At 37.0% G+C, this 10,218-nt stretch overlaps 1 protein-coding gene and 1 long non-coding RNA gene across 2 annotated transcripts; one reads left to right on the top strand and one right to left on the bottom strand.

Annotated features, from left to right (window-relative positions):
• Positions 1-2,920: 2,920 nt before the first annotated feature.
• On the bottom strand, positions 2,921-5,405 carry LOC149846831 (protein trichome birefringence-like 14). The gene is made up of 4 exons (XM_089996603.1): positions 5,053-5,405; positions 4,716-4,940; positions 4,426-4,621; positions 2,921-4,096 (listed from the first exon to the last, which is right to left on the bottom strand). Exons 1-4 carry the CDS (start codon positions 5,195-5,197, stop codon positions 3,268-3,270), a joined length of 1,395 nt encoding a protein of 464 aa, XP_089852729.1. The 5' UTR covers positions 5,198-5,405; the 3' UTR covers positions 2,921-3,267.
• A 568-nt stretch (positions 5,406-5,973) lies between these two features.
• LOC149846830 (uncharacterized) lies at positions 5,974-7,480 on the top strand. The gene is made up of 2 exons (XR_016430563.1): positions 5,974-6,134; positions 7,220-7,480. It is a non-coding gene; the product is annotated as an uncharacterized LOC149846830 (long non-coding RNA).
• Positions 7,481-10,218: the final 2,738 nt, after the last annotated feature.

Raw genomic sequence — 10,218 nt, 5'->3', positions numbered from 1 at the left:
TTTATCGGCAGCATCTTGTCACTGATTTGTGGCCCAAAAAATGAAGGAATCCGAAAAATACAAAAAAAAAACAGAGATTCTATACGAAAATACTTTTTAACGATATTTTATTCACTGAAAAACGATGAATGAGTGAGATACAACCCCGAGAATTTTCCTAAAGTAGGAGATGAACAAACATAGCTGAGCTTATCTCAATGATTATATGTTATTTTCTGGCCACTTGTGCCAAGAATTCAAGAAAACAAAAAAAAAATCAAGACATTATTTTTTCAGTGCCACCAAGATCACATTGATTTGATGAATGGTTGAAAGAAAATTCCCTCTACAACAGAGACAATTCAGTTGTAGGAGTCTGCATAATAGTTTTATGTTTCAATTTTGGATCCTAAAAAGGTTTTCGGTTCTGATTCAAAATAGAAAAAATTGATATCTGTATTTCAGCCTTCCAACGAGTATAAAAATATAGGTTTTCAATATCGAATGACTGAGATATAGATCTAAAAACAAAGGTTGTTCAACAATTTTTTGAGGAAATTCGCATTGAGGTTGCAAAATTTGTCTGGTTGGCACATGAGAAGGGTAAAAGGGTCATAAAAAAATAAAAACCCACAAAATTGTGCATTTAACAGATTTGGTAAATTGTGAAGCATTTTTGAAAAGGCATCATTTTTGTCGACAATCATTTTCCAATTCAAAAGCTAACCACAATTTTCAAGATTGGAGAATCACACTTCCTATTTTTTAAAGGATCACTCTTTTCATTTCTTTGAATCATGCTTCCAGTAAAACAACCTTGCATCTTCAAATTGTTCTGAAAGCAAGGCGTTTTCCACTTCCTAAGCATGCTTCTGACTTTACTATGACGCTTCTCATTAACTCTGTTTTTTACAAAATATTTCTCTACCTGTTTACTAAACATATTTTCTCTCAGTTCATTTTAAGCATTCTTTTGACTATGTGCAATGGCCATTACCCTAACTCTCAAGCTTCTCAAGGATTTGTACATATGAAGTTCACTCTATGTAATACCATAGATGATCTATCTTATAAAAGGTGATAGCAAAAATATGAACTATGAATAGACAGTAAAGATCAAATGGAAAATTTGATTTCAGCAATTCATCTTTCAAATCTGAGGCTCCTTGAGGGTAGAGGGGGCCGCCCACAGAGTTTTACACCATTGTGATGGCGAAAGTAGGTACAGCAGGCTAAGACTAACGCAGCCGGGTCTTTGATCTCAGGTGTGGTTTTTCAACGAAAAAAAGTCATACTTTTTAAAACACAAAAAAGATGTGAACATTGTTTGGGCAAAATTGTAATGCTTGCCTAGAAGAGAAAAGAAGCATCATTCTAATGAAAACTTGGATGAAGTCAAAGATCAATTCATCCCCACATGGAAATATTATAGTAAACATTTAGGCCATCTCAGAGATAAAATTATGACAGTATGATATTCATTCCTACATCACTGAAAGATGGAAGAAATTTAGACCTATTAAAAGAAAAGGTAACAATGACACCGACAGAAACACTTGCATAGTCAAACACAGTCGTGCAGATGCAAAACTATCCCCCTGGAAAATAAAAAGGACTTAAGTCACTCTAAACGCATCAAGGGAGGATGCAGAAATCCAGTTGCACCTCATATTCAAGCAATAATATCAACACTAATCTGATTTATCTGTCTCCTAATGAGAATTTCCAAGCCAGCCAAAGTCTTAAAAAGCACCTCTATGTAAAATCAACTATACCATACAGTCATTTGCCAAGGAACATGTATGAAGTTCCACATGAAAGCAAAGATGTTGGATGAACTTGAGAATCTCCAAGCCAGTCAAAACCTTAAAGCATCTCAATTTAAATTGAACCATATCATACAACCATTTGCCACACACATGTATAAGTTTCATATGAAAAAGATCCTGAATATGCTGGACGATCATTATTTCATCATCAAATTATTGTGTTACTTCAATTCACATGTTGAATGTTTGGTAATTCATCACCAAGCTATACAAGGAGGGCATGCATATAATAGAAGCATATCTAGTTGCAATAATAAGTTTGACACATTCTAAATTCAACTAAAAGGCTACAGAAAAACGATCAACTTAAATGAGGTGCAAGAGTCAACCGGCTTTTCATGCTTTCAAAATAAAACCAGACAATAACAGATACATAGAGGTATTATATTAAAAAACGACTCCATTATGTCACCCATAGACAAGGGAGGGAAAATCTAGTCATGTCTTTGTTTACAATATCCATTAAAATGTTGTGACTAGCCCAGAGTTACCGAAAGCTTATTAGATAGGTGAGAACCTTCTTCCTAGAAGCTCGCTTCAAAATTTCAATACTCTTCGCTTCCGAAACTTGACGAGAATCTCGATTCTCCCATGCTTGTCCTATGTTTTTCACACGCTTCATCTATTCTTCTTATATGATCTCTCACTCTACTTTTCATGTTTTTTATGAGTTTTCTCTCATGCTTCTCATTCACTTTCATGTGCTTTCTCTAAATTGGCAGTCATCATTTTTAGATTTTGTTAAAAATTTAATATACACTAAAAAATCATAAAATTTAAGAATAATCACTTTTATTTTAGTTTTTATTTGTGTTTCATTTTGATTCTCATTCAATTCTTATATTGCTTTTTTTATTCTGGGCTTCCCGCTTCCTATACATTTTAAAATGCATTGCTTCTCGCATCCGTTTCCCCTATTGTTTCCTGCTTCTGCTTCCTAGTCTGGCAAGTCTAGCCATAGGAGGGAGTCCTACCCCCTATGCAGAGGAACATATCAGTTGTCAACCTCTTGCAGCAAGAAAAAACAAAAAAAAAAATGAACAAAATAGCTAACACCCAAGCTGTGGCAAAGAGAAACCAGTGTCACATAGATCATGGGCCACAGTAAAAAGTTTACCTAAACTTGAAACTTCATCATCCACCAAGTAAAAACTTTTGCCCATCGAGCAAATTTGTTTTCCAGATGAAAAGTCAGGGATAGAAAATCTAGTCACAACAGGCAATCATGAGCTCCTCAAAAGCCATAAGTCTGCTAGTCCACAAGCTTTCCATAGATATAAACAAATGGATGGACACTCAGTACAAAGGAGCAACAGGAAGCTCGAGCATTCCAACTTGTTCTAGGCTTCTAGCCATTGATACGCTTCATTGTCGTGGTGGTGCTTAGTGCTTGCAGAGAATAGAATGTCATATTCCTTGACTGATTCAGCAGAGATTCAAAGAATGTAGCTATAGGAACTCATAATAGTGCAAAAAGGATCTCATTCCATGTATCCGGAACACCTGGAAGACACCAATGCAGGCAATCCTGCATACCTTCGGTGGCTTTGATGCTATACCTAGATATGTGGCCCTCATCTCTAAGTGCTGACAAGCCAGTAATGTCCAAAAGCCTGACTTGTGTTCCTCTGACAGCACTCTCAGCGACTGGATCTGTAGAGCTTCCTTCCATGACCCCGCTCCCTCCTGACAAAGGAATTGTGTTATCACAGGTCCCCCCGGTATTCCAGTCCCCATTGAAGAAGTGCCTGGGAGAGAGGGTCCTGAAGAAGGCTTTCAACTGTGGGTGATGTGGAAGTTGTGAATCCAGCCAATTAACAACACTATGAACTGTAAAGTTCTTGGCATTTCGAGTGTCTGCTAGAGTGTTGTTGCCAATCGGCATGCCGTTTGCATACATTATCCACCGATTAGCTTGCAGTTTGCCTCTGTTCCAATGATGCCCAGTATTGAGAATCAAAACATCAAACCGATGGAGATATTGACGTAGGAACATGGCCGGTCGATCAAGATGCATTGCAAAATCTGTCCTCGGATTAGATGAATTCAGGGGCACCAATTCACAAAGGCTTGCCGACCAATAAAAGAGAATGGTAGTGTTGGTAGCCCGGAAGCGATATGCCCAACCATCAGGGCGTATCGCACCAGGGGGGATGACCAGACAGTATTCCCAGCCAACATCTTCGACATCCAGTCTCTCTTCACCCCCGGTGATCATGCACATCAGGGATTGGAATTGTTGTCTACCCAGTGAATCCCCCACCATTGCGATTGTCTTGTGTCTCATCCTGAACCCATATCCGTTGTCACCACAATCAGCCCAACCACAAATGATTCAAAACATAAGATGTGGAAAAAAACAAGGCACCATATCCCTTGTCCCCTCTTCTGCAATTTATTTTGGAATCAGCACAGAAATGGAGATTTTACAAGGGACCATCACAAGCCCAACAGAGAAAAGGATCTTAGACAAGTTCATCAATGAAGTTAACCAAAGATCTGACACATTGGTTACTAGCATATCAAACTCATGGGATATCGGTTTAAAGTAAAAACCAGAGAATAAAAGAAGCAACACACAAAATCTAAACTAAAGAAACTGAAGGAGAAGACTGACCTCCTCAAGAACTTGGATCCTTCAAAGTTTGGCATGTCGAAACTGTCCGGCTGCCACCGGAAAGATTCGTAAGCAAAATCCAGCCGTTGCGTTAGTCGGCACGCCCACATTGCCGACAACCATCGCTTACAACCGAATCCAGAATACAAGGGCCTGGTTTTTTCCGGCACCCATTTCCCCTTGCTATAGTTGCAGGCTGTTTCATTACCAAACCACCCTCAACAAGGTCCAATCAAGCAACTCAGAAAGGAAGGAAGGAGAGTGGTATCGAAGAAAGAAAAGAGTCCCACCTTTGTTTGTTTGCTTGCTCGTGGTTGCCGATTCTTCTTCGGCAGTTCCTCCGGCATCGTCACTAATTTTTAAACCCGCATCTGTCTTCTCTGAAACAGTAGATCTTATATTCCAAGGAGACGATTCCAGACTTGCCTTCATTCCACCCCTTTCTTCCTCCCCCACGGCTTCTCTGTCCTTATTGCTTTCTGAGTGAATAAATGGGGATTCACCCAACAAGGTGTCTGCATAAGAGAGAGAGAGAGAGATTCTATAAGAACCCATTGTTTTCGTTCAATAGGACAAGTATGGTTTCTTCATCAAATCGAAAAAAAAGAAAAAACAACAACAACCAACCTGGAGACAACATTTCTAAGCGATTTGCTGGAACAATCCCTGAGGACCTCTCCCATGCCCAAATGAGAAGTGTGGTGCAGACGAAGGCCATGAGCGTTAACGACAGTTGACTGCCTCTCAACCCATTAACGTTCCCACCCTTCATCCTTTCGGGTTCTCCTCAATAGCCTCTCAAATCACCCTTCTGATCTAGACTATCTAAAGGAAAAATGCACTTGAGTGCAATGCTTGTAACTCAGGAAACGGAAATAAGATCAAATTCCATTCATCAAAATAACCACAACCATCATCAGTATCCACACCAACAAACAAACTTTCCTCCCAATCAAGAGGGAAGGGGTGGTTTAGGCCAATTATATTATATATATAATAATCAGCCAACCTGTAGCCCAGAGAGATAAAAGGCCGCAATCAAGTTGGGACTTGGGGTCTCCTTTAGTCCATTTTTCTCCCTAGATTCCTCAAAGGGAAGGAACTAGAGAAAAGCGAGTCCCTTCCCAACTAAAAGCACGCACGCACGCACTACCTCTGCAGCTCGGTCGGCACCAAACTTCCGAACTAGAAGCACGCATTAACTCTGAGTCTCTATCCACGGAAACAGTTCCAGTGTGGCGACGTCAAAGTCGTCAACCGTCGATTTGGGTACCAACCAAACACGCTTTCAATGGTCAGGATCTAATCTTCATGTCTCCCAATTTTTTTTTTAAAGGCAAGCTGAGGTTAGGTAGACCCCTACCAGTTATTATTCAACATTTCACTGGGTTTGAACCTGCCACGTCCCACCACAAAGCCGTGCACTGACAGCTCCTACAGCATTATTGATAGATGGTTGATGTCTCGCTGTGGAAAGGAAAGAGCCACAAACCAAACTCACCTTAAATATTACTCCTAGCCGTTCTCAAATTTCCCCTTTGTCGATGCGTTGAGGATATGTTTTGGATGGAAATACCATTTCCATTTCCATTTCCATGTGCGACATGGTTTTTCAGAAAAATGGTGTTGAGACCAACAGGGTTCCGCTTGTCTGGTAGGAGCAGCTAGTACACGTTACCTTGTGTTGGGACGTTGCAAGTTCGAAACCGGTAAGGGTCTGAATGACTCCATCTTGCCTTTCAAAAAAAATATGATGTTGAGAACGGAGTTGCCAATGTATTCTCTTTTGATTGGTGCCAAATTGTGGCAAAACAGATCCCGTGAGCGCTTTACAAACTTCTCAGACCACACAAAACACAGAAAATCCCGTGCACATATCACTTACACAACGGTCTGCACTTACACAAATTAAAGACCTGATGATTGCCTTTTTTAGATATCGGAATTAAGTGTTAGAAGAAGACATGGCTATCATGACTCTATTTTAAAAAATTTAGCATGCCCAATGTTAAATGCGTAGCTGTCAAAAAACTTTAAATCCTTCAACTAATAAAAAAACTCCTTATGCATACTCAGAAATGTGTATTGTGCATGTAGTTTCTTTGGTGTTGCACTGCTTCTGTCTAAGTGTCTAAGTCCAGGTGACAACATATCTTTTTGAGTCTTAAAGCTTTTTGTGCATTTTCATTGTCCTTTATTTTTCACTTCACATCGAGCAGTGTATTCAAGATATTGTCACATATGTTCTTCTCAACATGTATCACATCTAAGTTGTATCTTAGCTTCAGTAATAACCAATATGGTAGTTGTAAAAATATGTTTTTTTATCCAATTTAGATATTGTTTGTTGTTATTACATTCTTTTTTTTTTTTGCATCAACTCATGCTTTTCTGAAATCAACAATAATGTTACTTAATTGTACCTCTAGTTCACCTACAAATAATTCATTTGGTGGCTCTCTGAGCTCCACTTTACCATCGAACTCTTTTTTTTTACGATGCCATAGGTGAACTTCTAGTAAGAATTGATGGTGTGTCATGTACCACGTCTTCTTTCCGAACTTCAAGCTATTTGATTTTGTATCGACATTGCAAACTGGACACACAAGCTTTTCCTTCGCATACCACCCTGATAAGTTGGGATATGCTGGAAAATCATTGATAGTCCATATTATCGCCGCTTGCATCTAAAATATCTATTTAGTTGATGTGTTGTATGTGCTAATGCCTTCATCCTATAACTTTTACAAATCTTTGATTAACGACTGCATGTAAACATCTATTTCATTTTCAGGTGTCTTTGGTCTAGGGATGAGTAGGGAAAGTTATATGAAAGGATCTTTCATATATATATCCATGGATGCAGATTATACGATAATAATACTACGGGCCACATGTTGTATGACAAGCTCATATTTTTTAATGGATTAAAATTGTTGCTTGTCAAACTGCAATGAATATTGCCCTTCGTGAATGATATATGTTCTTTGTCAAACTCCTTTCATATTGCAAAATTTGATAGATGAATTAGTATATTCTCATTGCTTGCACGTTAGGTCTTGTGCCACCTTATATTTGATGTTGTTTCTGTTGTCATAAACAAGCGCTGCAACCTCAACTTTATGAGAAAATATCATAATATCTTTTGAGGAACTTTCATTCATTTGCCTTTGTGTAGTTCTATCTTGAAACAATGCACTTTTAGCATATTTTTTTTCTTCTTATGCTTCTCCCAGAAAAGCACACAGTCATTCACGCATGTGTCTATCTTCACGTAATCAAAGTCGGTGTTATTCATAAATTTATTCACCTCGTAGTAAGAGTTTGGCAATCTTTTTCACTCGGGCAATGCTTCTTTCAACAAATTAATAAGCACATTGAACGATTTATTACTCCAATTGTTCATTGATTTGATATATAACAACTTGATAATGAAAGCTAGTTTTGTTAACTTTGTAAAAACTGAATATAGATCGCTCAAGGCATCACCCATTAAGTCTTGAAGGGGCTTGTGTTTGCCATCATCATCTGGAACTAGATCCAATGTTGTCCCTATAATAACATCGTTCAATATTTCTTTGACTCGGTCATAAACCTCTATCGTATCCTCTTTCTCATTATGATGTACATGCACTGCATCTGCGTGGGTTTTGGACACACTTACATGAAACTGGATATATTTCATGGTAGAACCACATTTAATCAAGTGTAGTTTGAGAAGCAATAGAACTTTATATTTTTTATTTTTGCAGTCCTGACATGGGCATCACATTCTACCAGCAGAATCGACATGAGCATTTGACACTTCAATGAATCGATCAATTTAAGATGTATAGGGTTCATAACTTCTGTCGTGAATGTGTATCCATGATTAATTCATATTCACATACAATAATCCTACTATATTCAACAAGAGAATCTTTGATCGGTGGCATTTACAAATAAAAATACAAATTTCTAAAATTCTAAAAAAATGCCCATAAAATTCTAAGTTTCCAAAATTCTAAAAAAATGCCCCTAAAAAATGCTCCTAAAATAAAGTATAGTTTGATTAGTGTACTTGATTTTATATTTTTTTCATTTTATTTTAAAATTTTGACCATATAGTTGTTATCTATGTACTTGATTTTATAGGGATGAACTCTTTAAGTGTTTGATTCCGACACATGGGCGGGTTTTTATAAGGTTCAAAAAATCAACGATCCAAAATCTTTATAAATTTTCAAGGCTTCAAATATCAAATTTTCATCGAAAACACATGCTCTAGGTATGAATTTCTTGTAAATTGATGCAACTTTTTCAACAAGGCATTTTCAAACAATATTTTCAATAAAAATGTTTATGCAAACCGTACATCAAATCATAAAAACCGGTTCACACTAGTGGTGAAGTCTGAGTCGAACTCAGGAAACGAGAAAGACTTTGTATTCAAGCACACAATCTAACTACGCTTTATTGCCAAAAAAGTAAAAGATTAATTAACTAAATTAACAAGAGAGTGATGCCCCTGCAGAGGGCTTAAACAAATAAAAATAAAGATAAATGGTTTTATTACAGACCCAAATTGAATTGAATAAAATAAAATAAAAGCATAATCTAAAAATAAAGGAAAAAGTCTTGAGTGCTTGAGTCTTTTGTCTCCTTGATCTTCTTCTAGGTTGAGCACTTTTGCATGGTTTGATTAAGAGCTCTATGAGGGCTTGAGGGGACTTCAGAGGACACTTTCGAGGGCTCAAAATAGGGCTCACCGCACGTTCGATTGTTCCCTGCATGAATAAAAAACAAAACACAACAGCAATGAAGAAAACTAAACAGATCTAGGACTTAAAATTCAGTAAAACAAGATCTAAACTAACTACTAACAAACTACTAAAAGACGAATTAGTGAAACTACCTAACAAACTAAGTAACAAATATAAAACAACTAATCTGAATCAAAATAAGAAAGAAACTGACCATATGCTAAAGAAAGTCATGGGGCTAAATTAATTATCATAAAACTTGATAAAGAAGACTAATTAAATCTGAAATGACTAAGCTAACTGTTAATTCAAGAAAATAAAACTGCACTCACATAATGAAAGCCATGCACTAATTAAATACATCTGGACTACTTGACTAACTAGAAAATAAATAATATATTATACTAACCTATACACAAAACAAAACTTTCATAAAAAAACAAAAGCACTCAGACCTAAATCAACGTCACTCACGCTAGAGCATGTTTGACGTTGATTTCAAAACAAAGAGAAAAAAAACTGATTCTAATGACTTAAATCAAATTTACTCTAGCTATAATAAGAATAAAAAAAATCTTGAATAGTTCATGTAATAAGTATTTAAACTGTGCACATATATACAACGCCCAGCGTCAATCACGCATGAGCAGTGTTTGGCGCTGGACGTTGTATATGCTGAACTTATTCAAAATCAAACGTTAATTCAATAGATTATGCATCTAACTAATAAAGTAAACCAACTAATTACTTACCCGATTAATTTGTTAAAAGAAGTCAAAGCTAACACGATTAATGTATACCTTTATATGGTTAACGGCTATTATTCTAACCTATCAAGAAGATCACGTATTGACAATGCGTGATTGTCGATGTCTAAAAAAATTTGACTCAAGCTATATAAATGACCATGGCAAACACGGCGAAGATAACTAAAGATGCAATGACGGCTATTCATGAAACAACTAAAAAAATATCAAATTATGTTCTATGCTATGCCAATGCGGAAAATAAATGAATATGCATGCAATGATCCTACGAACTACGGAAAAGG

Source organism: Nuphar pumila, chromosome 2 (assembly GCF_984573655.1).
Source record: "Nuphar pumila chromosome 2, dmNupPumi1.hap1.1, whole genome shotgun sequence".
Classification (NCBI taxonomy): domain Eukaryota; kingdom Viridiplantae; phylum Streptophyta; class Magnoliopsida; order Nymphaeales; family Nymphaeaceae; genus Nuphar; species Nuphar pumila.
This window is presented reverse-complemented; position numbering and strand designations above follow the sequence as displayed.